Source organism: Myotis daubentonii, chromosome 10, assembly GCF_963259705.1.
Source record: "Myotis daubentonii chromosome 10, mMyoDau2.1, whole genome shotgun sequence".
Classification (NCBI taxonomy): domain Eukaryota; kingdom Metazoa; phylum Chordata; class Mammalia; order Chiroptera; family Vespertilionidae; genus Myotis; species Myotis daubentonii.
Window position 1 is genome coordinate 45,829,843 of NC_081849.1, and position 16,324 is coordinate 45,846,166.

Genomic DNA, 16,324 nt, shown 5'->3' on the forward strand with positions numbered 1-16,324 from the left:
ATTCATTACAATTGGCTTTATTAGGAAATTAGCACAGATCATACTTACATAGAGTTTCACTTTTATAAGGCAATCCTTTAGAAGAAGCACTGATTAATACAAATGTTTCTCCTTTTTTAACGTAATAGTTCTTAATATTTATTGCAACTTTTTCTGTTCCCTTATAAAAGTTGGACCAAAAAAAATTCTGTAGTCTAATACTGGCAATAATGGTTGAATTTTGTGATAATCCCAAAACCCCGGTTCACGTCAATGCTTGGAGAGGGAAGAAGGACCAAACGGCTGCCAGCCTTTTGATTAAATTGTGGAGAAAGGAAGAAAGAGAACTAGGAGTACTACGTGATAAACGCGGGATGATTATTGGTGAGTGTATTTGTAATCGTTAGTACAAGCAATTAGATTCATTTTTTAAAATATCTTATAAAGACACTGCTAACAGTATGGTAATTACCAGAGGGAAGAGGGGTCGGGGAAGATAGAGTAAAAGGGGGTCACATACATGGTGACAGAAGGAGATAGACTTTGGGTGGTGAGCACACAACGTGAGATGCAAATGGTGTATTATAGAATTGTCAACTTGAAGCTTATAATGTTATTAGTCACTTATATAATGTTATTTTTAACTTATGTAATGTTAGCCCAATAAATTTGATTTTAAAAAAAGAAAAAATAAGATATTAGGAACGTATAAAGATTTTCATCCCTTTGTTTAAAGTTCTTTTCACAGGTGTTTTTCACATCCTGTCATAATAAATTCTGAATGATTGGAAGAAAACTAAGTATAGTAGTAGTAGAATCATGTTTTTATAGAAAAATTTCAGGAAATGCTATTTTATCATCTACTTTAACTTGAAAAAAATTAACTACTTCCTAAAGAAGTTTCTTTGGGTTACCTCCTTTTACAAATAGGTTCAGTAATATTTCATTACCAATAAAATGTGGGATGTAAATAGAGTGCTTGAAAAGAATTTTTATAGTATTTTGTACATTGTTGTTGCTTCATATTTATATAATTTACTTTTTTGTGAAGATACTTACTTTTTTGAATAAAAATAAATCAAAAGTTTTATAAATTTTAGTTACTAGATTCTAAACCAATGAAGTTTACAGTATTAGAATTTATAGTTTATTTATCTATTCTATAATGCTATATTACATTTTCTAAATCTCTGAATATTCTTATTATGGTTTTATCTAAACTTAGTATTATTTATTTTTAAATGAAAATACTTTCCTTTTTTTTTTTTTTTTTTTTTTGTTAATCCTCACCCGAGGATATTTTTCCATTGATTTTTTTTCCTTTTTTTTAGAGAGAGAATGGAGCAAGGTGGAGAGACAGAGAGAGAAAAGCATCAATGTGAGAGACATATCAATTACCAATAAACCCTGCAGCTGAGGTCCATGCTCTTTACTGGAATTGAACCCGGGACCCTTCAGTCCATGGGCTGATGCTCTATCCACTGAGCCAAACCTGCTAGGGCTCTCTTTAATTTCTGATGATTTCTATCTTCAATCTGATTTTATCATTTATGAGTTTTGATCTATAATGTCATAAAATAGTTATATATCATAATACATATATAGAAACCAAAAGCAAAGACGATTACATCATTGTTTTTTGTTTTGTTTTGTTTTTGTTGTTGTTATTGTTTTTTAAGCAATCAAGAATTCTCTTTTATTGAACCAAGGCAGCAGATAGAGTAGGAGGCTTTCAGAGGGGGGAAAAAAGAAAAAGAAAAAAGATCTTTCAACCCGAGGGATCTAGAGCTACATTATTATTTCCCAATGAAGTGAGCATTAGTTTTCTGAAGAATACTTGATTTCTAAGGAAGCCAAACTTGTTGCTTGTGTTGTAGAAAACATACGAAGATGGGCGAACTGTATTTGAATGAGGAAATTTGAAATTCAGGCTCAAATTCTGCTGTCCTTTTTATTTAAGAATTTGGCTGCAATGAACTATTTATTTGTCTTTTCCAACATGTTTCAGATTTGGAATTATTATTTTTTAAATAAATCTTTATTGTTCAAATTATTACAGTTGTTCCTCTTTTTCCCCCCCATAGCTCCCCTCCACCCAGTTCCCACCCCACCCTCTGCCCTTACCCTCCCCCCCCCCCACTGTCGTCATCCATAGGTGTACGATTTTTGTCCAGTCTCTTCCCTCACCCCCAAACCCCTTTCCCCCCCGAGAATTGTCAGTCCACTCCCTTTCTATGCCCCTGATTCTATTATATTTACCAGTTTACTCTGTTCCTCAGATTTTTATTCACTTGATTTTTAGATTCACTTGATAGATATGTATTTGTTGTTCATAATTTTTATCTTTACCTTTTTTCTTCTTCTTCCTCTTCTTAAAGAATACCCTTCAGCCCTAACTGGTTTGGCTCAGTGGATAGAGCATTGGCCTGCAGACTGAAGGGTCCCAGGTTTGATTCCAGTCAAGGGCATGTACCTTGGTTGCAGGCACATCCCCAGTGGGGAGTGTGCAGGAAGCAGCTGAATCAATGTTTCTTTCTCATCGATGTTTCTAACTCTCTATCCCTCTCCCTACCTCTCTCTAAAAAATCAATAAAATATATGTTTTTAAAAAAGAATATCCTTCAGCATTTCATATAATCCTGGTTTGGTGGTGATGAACTCCTTTAGCCTTTTCGTATCAGTGAAGCTCTTTATCTGACCTTCAATTCTGAATGATAGCTTTGCTGGATAAAGTAATCTTGGTTATAGGTTCTTGCTATTCATCACTTTGAATATTTCTTGCCACTCCCTTCTGGCCTGCATAGTTTCTGTTGAGAAATCAGCTGACAATCGTATGGGTACTCCCTTGTAGGTAACTAACTGTTTTTCTCTTGATGCTTTTAAGATTCTCTCTTTGTCTTTTGCCCTTGGCATTTTAATTATGATGTGTCTTGGTGTGGTCCTCTTTGGATTCCTTTTGTTTGGGGTTCTCTGTGCTTCCTGGACTTGTAAGTCTATTTCTTTCACCAGGTAGGGGAAGTTCTCTGTCATTATTTCTTCAAATAGGTTTTCAATATCTTGCTCTCTCTCTTCTTCTGGCACCTCTATAATTCGGATGTTGGTATGCTTGTAGTTGTCCCAGAGGCTCCTTACACTATCTTCATATTTTTAGATTCTTTTTTCTTTTTGCTTTTCTTGTTGAGTATTTTTTGCTTCTTCATATTTCAAATCTTTGACTTGATTCTTGGGATCCTCTTGTCTTCTGTTGGATCTCTGTATATTAATCTTTATTTCAGTCAGTGTATGCTTAATTTCTAATTGGTCCTTTTTCATATCCTCGAGGGTCTCACTAAATTTATCGGCGGTTTCTAGAAAATTCTTGAAAAACCTTATAACCATGGTTTTGAACTATATACCCAGTAGTTTGCTTTCCTCCATTTCTGTCATTTGTGATCTGTTTCTTTGTCTCCGCAGTTTGGCTGCTTCCCTGTGTTGATAGAGTGGCTTTGTGTGCTAGGTGTCCTATAGGGCCCAGTGGCTCAGCCTCCCCAATTACCTGAGGTGGGCACTCTTGGTGCACCCCTTTGTGGGCTGTGTGCATAGTCTTGTTGTAGTTAAGCCTTGATTGTTGTTGGTATCACTGGGAGGAATTGACCTCCAGGCCAATTGGTTGTGAGAATCAGCTGTGTCTACAGTGGGAGAACTTCTGTGCTGAAGACACCCTTCTGGGGCAAGACTTGTTTCAGTGGGGCTTTGGTGCTCACTGAGTCTGCCCCCTGAGTGTGTCCCTTATGTATTTGAGGAGTTGTAATCTGGATGGTCCCAATCTGACCACTGGGTACACAGGCTCTTGGATCTCTAAGGAGTTGCTAATTTAGCCTCTGCCCGAGGCTACCCAGCAAGAGCTAAGGAGAGATCTGCAGATTCCTCTTCTTTGTTTGGGGTTTGGAGGTGCCCAGATGAGGCCTAGTTGTGAAGCAATGCAAGCTGCTATGGGAACTTGTGCCTTCTTTTGGATGTTATGGGTCTCTCTGACCCAGCTGCAGTTTGTTAGGTAATTTTAGATTGCAAAGGGCCAGGTCATTCATATGCAAAAGCCTCTGCGCACAGCTTGGGTTGGGTGGGGTCTCAGGGAATCAACAGGGCAGGGCAAACAGCTATGGCTGGTCCTCAGTCCTGCCCTTAGAGGCCCCGGGTCTCAGTGTCCCTGCGGTAATCACTGCAAGCACCTCTGAGAGAAAGCCGCCCTCGAGTTCCACCAGCTGCCAGACAGTCTAGTTTCTCCCTGTATGAGTCTGGGTTCCCAGAGACTCACCCGGAACTGGAGTTCAGAGCCATCGGGAGCTTGTGTCTCCCTCCTGACTGAAAAAGACACTGGCATCCTCCGTTGCCAGCCTTTGCCATGCGCGCCTCCGTACCTCTGCACTTTACTTCCGCACCTCCTCTGAGTCTCAGTGCGCTTTTCTCTTTCCTTCTAGTTGTAGAATTTCCACTCAGCCAGCCTTCCTGTGGTTCTGGATGATGTCTGTTTTGTCTTTTAGTTGTAGTTTTGAAGTGGTTGTGCGAGGCAGCAATTTCAGGTGTTTGCCTATGCTCCCATCTTAGTTTCTCCTACATCATTGTTAAATTGACATTGTTCAAAATCTGGATTTCAAAATTAGAAAAATTACATAAGAGTTTCACTTTTTATTTTTTTAATCCTCACCCGAGGATATGTTTTTTTATTGATTTTTTAGAGAGAAAGCAAGGGAGAGAAACATCGATGTGAGAGAGAAACATCAATTTTGCCTCTTGTACATGCCCCAATTGGGGATCAAACCTGCAAGCTAGGAATGTGCCCTGACCAGGAATTGAACTTGCAACCTTTTGGTGTACAGGATGATGCTCCAGCCAGCTGAGCCACCTGACCAGGGCAAGAATTTCACTTTTAAAAAGTAATTTTGTGAAATGTTTATATCTTACATAAATAATAAAAATGAAAGCTATAAGTTTTGCCACAGAATGGGGAAGAAATCACTGATTACTGATGCTTTCAAAAGAGTAACCATGCCGAGTCAGTGTAGCTCAGTGATTGAGTGTCAATCTATGAACCATACAGTTTAATTCCAGGTCATGGCATGTGCCTAGGTTATAGGCTTGACCCCCAGTGTGGGGCATGCAGGAGGCAGTGGATCAATGATTCTGTCATCGTTGATGCTCCTATCTCTCTCTACCTCTCCCCTCCTCTCTGAAATCAACAAAAATATATATGGGTTTTTAAAAAAAAGAGTAACGATGTACAAGGCACTATTTTAATGTGTTATAATGTTCTTAAATATTTTATGACAGTGTTTCTCAACCTGTGGGTCGCGACCCCTTTGAGGGTCGAATGACCCTTTCACAGGGGTCGCCTAAGACCATCGGAAAACACATATATAATTGCATATTGTTTTTGTGATTAATCACTATGCTTTAATTATGTTCAATTTGTAACAATGAAATTGGGGGTCACCACAACATGAGGAACTGTATTAAAGGGTCACGGCATTAGGAAGGTTGAGAACCACTGTTTTATGATGTCTGGACTAAAATCTCAAAATTACATATTAATTTACTACTGTTTTTATCTGTCTCTCTCTGTTTTCACGACATCTATTGATTAGATACAAGGAAACCTCTATTTACTAGTTTTCAAGCAGAGCAAAAAATCATGCCATTGCCTGCTAACTGCCCGACCTTTGCAATTATGGATGTTGCAGAAAACATTCGAGCAAAAATTTATGCTGTGTTGGGCAAACTAGGTAAGAAGCTACTCGCCAGTTTCACAAAAGCCTCTCTGTTTTCCTAAGTTTGTATATTGCTTTTGCTTTGGAACCTGTTTTTCAAACATGATGAACAAAAGTTCCTTTATACTGATAAATGCATGTTCCATTGTTTTCCCAATGTCCAGGCTACACCCTGTTCAATCAAATTAAAGGCAGTTAGTTTGGATAACTAGGATCAACACAAGAATTCTGAGTCACCTGAGGGGTTTTTTTAAAGCCCTGCTTCTGACTAAGGAAAAAGTCCTCACTTTGGGGGCTCTGAAAGAATATTACCATAGTCTGACCAAAGCACAGAAACTATTCCTCTTTAGTGAGTACGTAAGGATGGCCTGGCAATAAGAAGTCAGAAGCTCATAGAAGTAACTTTCTCATACATCAAAATGAATTCAAAAGGAGCTGCTTGCACTGTTTTAATTGTGTGTGTGTGTGTGTGTGTGTTGGGATCACGTGCTCTGTTAAAGTAATTCTCTCTATATAAACTTGGTTTAGATTTTGAAAATTTACCTGGCCTCTCTACGGAAGATTTTGTGACCCTTTGTATCATACATAGATATCTTGACTTTAAAGTGAGTACCTTCTTCACCTTATTATTAAAACCTCATTTGGCAAAAAAGTCAATTGGGAAATAAAATATCTGTTTGTAATTGTGAGCAGTCACCCAAAACTGTGCAGTGTTCATTTTCCATTTTGCATCTGATATTATTCAAAAGACATAACAAAAATTGATTCTATATTTTCTATGGGATAAGATTTCATCCACTATCCCATATAATAAAAAGCTAACATGCAAATTTCCCCTTGGGAGTTCGACCTACCGGGAGCTCAACTGCCCGCTATGAGGTGCACTGACCACCAGGGAGTGGTGCGGAACAAAGGAAGGCCCCATCTGGCATCTGGCAGCCGGGGGAAGGAAGGCTCCGGCCAGCAGCTGGAAGGCCCTGATCGGCCCTGATCGCCGGCCAGGCCTGGGGACCCTACTGGTTTATGAATTTTGTGCACCAGGCCTCTGGTGAGCTTATAAAAAAAGATGGCTCTTACTGAGATAGAGCTATTCAGAAGCCTAATAGAATGTGTAAAATATAATTTCTTTTCTTTATAGATCATTAGGAGCTAGAGTTAAATGAGTTATTGCTTATTAAAATAAATTAATACTTATTAAAGTATTCTTTTATCATTACTTTATGTGATATCAAATGTCAGTTCAAGGATAGGTTGCTTACGTTGCTGGTTATATTTTTGGTAAATAAATGCTTTTGAAGTTTCAGGGGAGTGTGTTCAAGTATGCATTTCTTCTACTAATGCTGGTATACTGTGTTTGAATGTCATAAATGAATAAACCTCTATTTTCAAATGAAAAGGTGACTGAATTTTATCTCTGTCCTGGATATATAAATTTTTCTTTAAATTTAAACATACGCAAGCACATTAATTTCCAACAACCCAGAAAATGCGATAGAAACATGGAGTTAAGAGCTTGAGATTCAATGATGCTTTAGCAAGAAGGCGAGGAGCAGGGCCCTGTTTCTCAGGGTAGCTAGGTGGTAGGGTCCCAGGAATTCCCATGGTCATTGTCCTGTAAGTTCAGCATGACTCGTCCTTCAGTATAAAGCTTTAGGAAGGAGAACATCAGTAGTTCGAGAGGATGAGACTAAAGCAGCAGTTTCTGCAGCTATGAAAAGAGTGAGGATAACCAGAGGGCAGGGATGATGGCAATGATCTAGACCTAGGTAGTGGAGCCTCATCCATGAATACCGTATCCTTGATTTCTGAATACTCAAACGTAACTGGTGCTCCAAATCATCCCCAGGGCACTTAACTCATGCCTAAGCAGTAAGTTAGGAAAAGCTGGTTCGGTACATGTTAACCTTGGAACAACAATCACAATAAAGTATTACCGAAAATTGTATTTTTATTTTTTGTTAATTTGACTTTTTTAAACTTAAACTTTGTTATAACAGATTGGAGAAATATGGAATGAAATTTATGAAGAAATGAAATTAGAAAACTTAAAACCGGTCACTACAGATAGACGTATTTTGCAAGCTATTTTAATGGCGACAGAAAACGTTGGAAAGATGGTTGCTTCCCTGCAGAACGAGATGGTTGAAATCCAAGCCCGCCAGGATGTGCAAGATGAACAAAAAGTATATGCAAAAGTAAGCCACAGATACCATTGAGGCCCAAGATAATTTCATTGTATGAACTCGTGGAAGTCCTCCAAGGATCTATTGCCTAACTTGTGAACGTTTCAGCACTTGAAGTTATTTGTAGTTTTCTCTCCCTGTTACCTTTCACTGTGTTTGTACAATTTTTAAAAGACACCATGGGGTTAAGAGCTTAAGATATTCCATTACTATATTCGATGCTATTTTATGGCATTATAATTTGATTTCTACAGGCTTACCTCTCAAAAGGTGAAGACACTTCTCTTTTTTAAAATGTCAAACAGAATTCCAAAAATGGTTGGCTGTTTGAGTGTATACATTTAGCAAATTCTGACAACAGTGTATCTTTGTGACTATAAATATAACCTCACTGAGAACAGTGGCCCTCACCCCTCACTCTGTGATAAGCCCTTGCTGGTGTGCCAGCCACAGGCATAGCCTCTCTTCAGTGCCTAAGCACTATGAGCGTTCTGTGAGTCCAGAGGTAGACGAGTCTCTGACTTCACCTAATCAGAAAAACATAAGCCATTCTCCTAAAGCTTCACACAGGTGGGAAACGGACACATCAGAAGCTTTTGAGCAAGGAGGTTAAGTGGCTGTTTAAATTGTCCACATAATGCAAAGATGATGTAGATGCCCACTTACACTTGGCCATCCTGTATGACTCGCATTAAATATTTAAAACCCTCTAAGGTCACTTCCAGAGTGTTTTCTTTTTTTTTAAATATATTTTTTATTGATTAAGATATTACATATGTGTCCTTGTCCCCACGTTACCCTCTACCCCCCCCCCCGCTCATGCCCTCACTCCCCCCCCCCCCCCCGTTGTCCATGTTCATTGGTTAGGCCTATATGCTTGCATATAAGTCCTTTGGTTGATCTTTCCCCCTTACCCCTACCCTCCCCTACCTTCCCTCCAAGGCCCGACAGTCCAATCAATGCCTCTCCGTCTCTGGATCAGTCCTTGTTCATCAGTTTATGTTGTTCATTATATTCCACAAATGAGTGAGATCCTGTGGTATTTATCCGCTCTCCAGTTCCATCCATGCTGTGGCAAATGGTAAGAGTTCCTTTTTCTTCTTCTTCTTCTTAAAGAATACCTTTCAACATTTCATATAATGCTGGTTTGGTGGTGATGAACTCCTTCAGCTTTTTCTTATCCGTGAAGCTCTTTATCTGACCTTCTATTCTGAATGATAGCTTTGCTGGATAAAGTAATCTTGGTTGCAGGTTCTTGCTATTCATCACTTTGAATATTTCTTGCCACTCTCTTCTGGCCTGCATGGTTTCTGTTGAGAAATCAGCTGACAGTCGTATGGGTACTCCCTTGTAGGTAACTGACTGTCTTTCTCTTGCTGCTTTTAAGATTCTCTCTTTATCTTTTGCTCTTGGCATTTTAATTATGATGTGTCTTGGTGTGGTCCTCTTTGGATTCCTTTTGTTTGGGGTTCTCTGTGCTTCCTGGACTTGTAAGTCCATTTCTTTCACCAGGTAGGGGAAGTTTTCTGTCATTATTTCTTCAAAAAGGTTTTCAATATCTTGCCCTCTCTCTCCTTCTGGTACCCCTATAATTCTGATGTTGGTACGCTTGAAGTTGTCCCAGAGGTTCCTTACACTATCTTCATATTTTTGGAATCTCTTTTCTTTTTTCTTTTTCAGTTGGGTATTTTTTGTTTCTTTGTATTTCAAATCTTTGACTTGATTCTTGGGATCCTCTTGTCTGCTGTTGGATCTCTGTAAATTATTCTTTATTTCAGTCAGTGTATGCTTAATTTCTAGTTGGTCCTTTTTCATGTCCTCCATGGTCTCACTATACTTATTGAGGGATTCATTAAATTTATCGGCGGTTTCCATAAAATTCTTGAAAAACCTTATAAACGTGGCCTTGAACTCTATATCCAGTCGTTTGCTTTCCTCCCTTTCTGCCATTTGTGACCTGTTTCTTTGTCTCCGCATTTTGGCTGCTTCCCCGTGTTGATAGAGTGGCCCTGTGCGCCAGGTGTCCTGTAGGGCCCAGTGGCTCAGCCTCCCCAGTTACCTGAGGTGGACACTCTTGGTGCACTCTTGGTGCCTTGGTTGTTGTAGGATCACTGGGAGGAATTGACCTCCAGGCCAATTGGCTGTGAGAATCAGCTGTGTCTGAAGTGGGAGAACTTCTGTGCTGAAGACACCCTTCTGGGGCAAGACTTGCTTCAGTGGGGCTTTGGTGCTCACTGAGTCTGCTCCCTGAGTGTGTCCCTTATGGATCTGAGGAGTTGCAATCTGGATGGGCCCCCTCTGACCACTGGGTACAGTGGCTCCTGGATCTAATTAGGTGCTAATTCATCCTCTGCCTGAGGCCACACAGCAGGAGCCACGAAGAGGCTCAGCTGTGAAGCAATGCAAGCCGCTGCGGGGCCTTGGGCCTTCTCTTGGAAGTTCTGGGTCTGCCTGGCTCGGCTGCAGTTAGGTACATTCACATGCAAAAACCTCTGCCGCAGCCTGGGTGGGGTGGGGTCTCAGGGAATCAAAGGGTGAAGCAAGCAGCTATGGCTGATTCTCCGCCCAGCCCTAAGGAGTCGCGAGTCTCAGTGTTCCAGTAACAGCTGCAAGCACCTCTGAGGGAAAGCCGCTCTCAAGTTCGCCCGCTGCCCGACAGTCTAGCTTCTCCCCGTATGAGTCCTGGGTCCCCAGAGACTTCTCGGAACCGGAGTTCAGAGCAGTCGGGAGCTTGTGATTCAAAAAGACAGCCGCGTCCTCAGGTGCCACCCGCTTTCCGCGCACGCGAGCCGCCTTACCTCTGCACTTCACCTCCGCAGCTCCTCTGGCTCTCAGTGTGCTTTTCTTTCCTTCTAGTTGTAGAATTTACACTCAGCCAGCCTTCCTGTTGTTCTGGATGATGTCTGCTCTGTCCTTTGCAGTATTTTTCAATTGTTGTGGGAGGCGGCAATTTCCTGGTGTTTATCTATGCCGCCATCTTAGTTTCTCCCCCCCAGAGTGTTTTCTATTGCCTGCTCTTTTCACATAAACTATTCAGGTTTTTAGCTTCAGCCTAGTGGAACTCTGCGCCCACCTATGAATTCTGCTGTTTGAGACACCTCCTTGCTTGAAAATTTTATTTGTTAAAAATTTTTATTGTGTGGATGCTGCCACTTTACACTGTTTATTTGCTCATAAGTGGGGAAGCCCTATTGGAAGATCTGCTGCCTCATTAGTTCTGTTGAGTGACAGAATGTCTGCTCTGTAGACTAGCTATTGTTGATATGTTGGTTATTGTTGATTTGTTCGCTTGGCTCTGACACCACTTTTTTTTTTTTTTAGCAGTTATTTAATTAAACACCCTTGGTTTATGATTGAAACTTAGTGTATTTTACACCAAGCAGGGGCACATGTCCTCTGACTATATAGTCAGCGGGTGGCTTGTTGAGAAGGATAGTTTTCGCAGTTTGTGAGCAGTTACCTCCCTAGACTGCATCACCACAACTCAGCACTTTCACGGAATTGCTTGTCTTGCTGCAGTTAAAGATTAGAGCTAATTTTACCAATATAATCTTTGATAAACTATTATCAGTGGCAGCAGGAACCTATTTTCTCCTGTGAATTTGTTGTTGGATCATTCATATATTATCCATCTTCATAAGTGATAATCATGTAAAACAATCAATCTTGCTGTGAATTGATGGTGGTGATTGTTGTTTTTTTTAAAAGAGTAATTTATTGATTTTTAGAGAGAGAGAGGAAGGGAGAAGAGAGAAACATCTATCTGAAAGCGTCCTATCGATCAGATGCCTCCTGTATGATCCCTTCTGGGATCCAGCCTGCAACCTGAGCACGTGCCCTGACCGAGAATCTAAACAGCAACCTCTCTGTGCACAGGATGATGCCCAACCAACTGAGCAACACTGGCCAGGGAAATTGTTGTTATTTTTATATTTTGTATGTTTATAACAATAGTCTTATATTACATTTTGGGGAAAGCAGTTCAAACCCTAGACACAATGAAAGAAGGATTTTTTTTTTCATTTTAAGACTTTTATTTTTAAGTTGTTAACTTTATGATTACTCTGATCCTTTTGCTAGTTAACCTTTAAAATTTACCTTGGCAAAAACTAGGTGTTTCTTCAAAAGAAGGGATTTCAATCCCTTTGGTATTCTTTCATAGAAACTGGAACTCTTAACTATCTTTCTCATTTCAGATACAAGCCACACACAAGCAAAGAGAACTGGCTAATAAATCATGGGAAAACTTCTTGGCTAGAACATCAAATGCTAAAACTTTAAAGGTAGGATTTTTGAAATATTATGATATCCACAACAAATAGCTAACTCTGACACCATTTCCAGGAATAAATATTCATTCACCTTTTTCTGTTGATCTTCTTGTAGAGTACTAACACTAGTAGATACTCATATGCAATTTAGGATGATAACTGAAACTGAATTTTCACCATTACAGAGATGCCACTCTGAGTTTTATTTGACTTAGCAGTGGGAAGTGAGGGTGGTGTTTCTGGCTTACGTAAAAGAGATGATGGTTAGCCAGGAATGAAATTCTGCTTTCTCTTCTGAGCCTTCTTATTCATTGATCTGTTCTATAAGAAGTAGAGTGAAGGACAGAAAAAATAATTGTCCATATTATTCTCTCCCCCAAGGATGTTTCCCCTCGGTGGCCGCCAGAGAAACATAATATTAAAGGTTCAATTAGAATTTGAGATAAACACCCATTTGGAAGCTGCTTCAACTATAAGCTAAAAATAAAAACATTTATAATGCTAATCATTCACTTGAAATATATGAGAAGCACCATGGGTTTCCAAAATCTTATTAACTTTATCCATATTTTCCATTAACACTTGGCAAAGACTGTTATGTAATGTTATAAATCTTCCTCTAGATATGCAATTGTTACATGTTATGTTAATCCACGAAAATAGTGGAACCATATTAAGGTAGCAAGAGCAAAGCTAAGAACACACTTATTCAATGTACCATGTCTCCCCCTTTTCACTGAAAGTCCTTCCCAACTTTACTTATAAAATATGCTGGTAATGAAAATCAGCCTTTTCCGAACAGACCATTGGTTACCTCAAATTTTACCTGTTCTAGTGACTCAAATATTGAGCTTGATTATAACCACAATAAATTATATAACTGATATTATTCTAAATGCTTGAAACATTTAAGTGTACTAAATTAGTATTTAATTTATGCAAAATACTTTGAAAACACACATCACCTAATGTAAATTCAGTAGTTTATTCAATTATGCATTAAAAATTGAGCCCGATTTCTCTAGGGCCTGCTTTACTTCTTGGATTATGACCAGTATTTCTGGAAATCTCAGTAATGTTTTTAGGTTACTGGTGTATTCTGCAATGTACAAATGATACAACTTGCTAATAACTATCTTCTTAGTCTAAATGATCAGCAGATTCCAGTGCTAACTAATAAAACAGAAGCAGCCAGACATAATGAAATATAAATTGTATACTTCATTGTAAATATCATCATTAATGCTTTAATAGCAAGGTTATTTTCTTTCTAATTTAAAAATCTTCAGAAAGCAAAAAAACTTCAGGAAAAGGCTATTGAATCAACTAGATACGGTGAACGACCAGCAAATGCAATATTTCACCAGACAGATATTAAAGGCCTTAACACAACGGTAAGATTTTTTTTCTCTCCATTACTTTTCTAAGTAGATATCTAATTTAGTCCCCAGGGTTATTTCCATGGGATTTGTCCCATATTTTTTCTTTTTGCTCTTCAATTTTTATATAGTGAAGGCATGTTTGTCTTTAAGGTACCTCCACCCTCACCCAGGGCTGGTTTAGACTAGACCCAGGCCTCCAGGACTCCCACGGAACTGCTGCAAACACTAGTCAGATGATAGCTCTACATCTCTTTATCAGAAAATGTGCAGTGCCTCTTTTGCCTGGCAAGTAGATTCATGCCGTAATCCAGTGTTCCTGGTGTCCTCTTCTAGACATAATTTGGCCCTGATTGCAAAGCTAATAAGCGGTAGAAGTAGAATTCATGCCCACTTGCCTGGCTCTGAAGCCCTTATCTCTCTAATAGGTCATGCTGCCTCCCAGTTACTTATATGTATGTTTTGTGTTGTTTCCAAAATAAGCTAAAGGATGAATGAGTTTTTCACCTATGGAAAAATGTGCTAAATGGACTCTTAGATATTGACCTTTTGCTTTTTTAGGTGCTCTCTGGACGGGTAGTGGCAGTGGAGAGCACTCCTGCCCGATTAGTGGGAGGACCTCTGGCTGATACCGATATTGCTCTTAAAAAACTTCCTGTTCGAGGAGGAGCCTTACAAAGGGTGAAAGCAGTAAAACTTGCAGATGATCCAAATAATGTTCCTACATAAATGCTCTAGAGACTTTTTGAGATAAATTCTGCATGAAATTTTTAGTTAAATATGTCTTTATATACAAATGTAAAACATATTTTAGAAGAAATATTTTAGTAATATACTATAAAAAAATAAAAGCAAGCACATATAATTTATTTTTATTGAAAATATCAACATATAGCATCAGAAGGGTGGTCAACAATTTTTTTGGAAAGATTATTAATTCTTTCAACTGAATTTGTGAAGCATATTGTATCAGTTAAGACTCATCAGTTGCATATGAATTATTCCAACTGATTTAAGCCCCCCCAAAAAAGAAGGGGAAAAACTTGAATAGATAGACTCTGTAGCTATCAAATCTAGGAATAATTAAGACTACTGGCATTGTTGGATCTAAGGACCGAAACTCTGGGGGTAGGACCTTCTCCTTCCCTAGCAGCTCCTGGACTATGTTCTCCCAGGTTCATGTCCAGTATAGAAAAGTGCATGCCTGTCTCTCAACAGTCCTGCAACTGCCTCTGCATATTGGGGCCCCTGGCTGGCTGCCTGCCCATTCCTGAGCCATTCACCATGACTTTGGCCAGATTTGAGTACTGCCTACTCCCAGAGCCAGAAGTCTGCCAACCCTACCCAAAGCATATGGATGGAGTGGAGTAGGAACTCAGGATATTATTATCATGAGTATATATAAATACCGGGTACAAAAACACTAGCAACAAATATGTCGGTCAAAGTAAAATAAGTTATCTCTGTTATAAAAAGCAAATGTTAGTCATGAGGTAAACAATAAAAATAAAGAAACAGATGGTTTTCTTTTCATATATAAACATGCAAAGCAGACTCTATGCTACTTCACTTCTTTAGTGGGGAAGGGGAGAGGCGAGGGGGGGAAGTGTTTTCTTTCCTTTGTGGTGGAGGCACACTTCAAGTTTACATCTGTGCATACAACTGCTTCGTTCATGTGCCTGCTTCACCCTACTGAATTACTAACATCTTGAGGACATAGCTCTGTCTTATCCTGCTTCAACTTCAGTGCCTGGCCTGGTGCCAGGAACCTGAGAGGGTTTGCTGAGTGAGTGAGTGAATAATGAGTGAGTAAGCGAATGAGTGAATGAATGAGCGAGTAAGTGAATGAGCAAGCAGCTACGGGGCAGGAAGTTCTGGCCCCGCTCCCGGCTGCCTGACGCCCACCCTGGGAAGTTCCCACCCTGCTCCCAGCGGCCCGGCACCCCTCCCGGCTGCATAGTTCCTGTTCCCAGTGGCCCGGCGCCCCTCTCCCAGCTACATAGTTCGTGCTGGGCAAAGGCGGCCCCAGTTCTCTGCCTTTGCCCTACTACCCGGCTCTTGCCTGCCACCTGGGTTTCCAATCACTGGCCCGGGGGGTGGGGGGTAGGGAAGAGGCAGCTGCTAGTGTCCACCTCTTCCCTGCCCCGCCCGGCTTCTCTGATCACCAGCCGGGCAATGGCAACCCCAGTTTTCTGATCACGGGCCAGGGGGCAAGGCAAAGGCGGCCCTGGGCCTTTGCCCTGCCACCCGGCTCTTGCCTACCGCCTGGATTTCGGATCACCATCAGCCGCAGGCGGCTTCTTCCATCCTTCCCCTTTCGCCTCCCAGCATTGCCCCTGCATATGCAAATTAACCGCCACCTTTGTTGGCAGTTAATTTGCATATCGCCCTGATTAGCCAGTGGGGAGCGTAGCGAAGGTACGGTCAATTACCATGGTTGTCTATTATTAGATAGGATATATATTTTTTTTAAATATATTTTATTGATTTTTTTACAGAGAGGAAGGGAGAGGGATAGAGAGTTAGAAACATCAATGAGAGAGAAACATCGATCAGCTGCCCCCTGCACACCCCCCACTGGGGATGTACCCGCAACCAAGGTACATGCCCCTGACCAGAATCGAACCTGGGACCCTTGAGTCCGCAGGCCGACGCTCTATCCACTGAGCCAAACCGGTTAGGGCAGATAGGATATTTTTAATAATCCAATGTAGCATGTAAATTCAATTAGAAAGCCATTTGCAATTAGCTTATTTTGAAAACCTAAT

The 16,324-nt window shown here is 40.2% G+C and overlaps 1 protein-coding gene across 3 annotated transcripts in view; it reads left to right on the forward strand.

Annotated features, from left to right (window-relative positions):
• CFAP69 (cilia and flagella associated protein 69) overlaps positions 1-15,113 on the forward strand; it is a 64,612-nt gene extending 49,499 nt beyond the window's left edge. For all 3 annotated transcript variants that reach the window (XM_059712250.1, XM_059712248.1, XM_059712251.1), the window contains 7 exons: positions 171-363; positions 5,601-5,738; positions 6,252-6,328; positions 7,721-7,918; positions 12,103-12,189; positions 13,467-13,571; positions 14,118-15,113. In XM_059712250.1, coding sequence (XP_059568233.1) covers positions 171-363; positions 5,601-5,738; positions 6,252-6,328; positions 7,721-7,918; positions 12,103-12,189; positions 13,467-13,571; positions 14,118-14,285 — 966 coding nt within the window. In that variant the 3' untranslated portion in view covers positions 14,286-15,113. The remainder of the gene's footprint in view (positions 1-170; positions 364-5,600; positions 5,739-6,251; positions 6,329-7,720; positions 7,919-12,102; positions 12,190-13,466; positions 13,572-14,117) is intronic.
• The last annotated feature ends 1,211 nt before the right edge of the window (positions 15,114-16,324 follow it).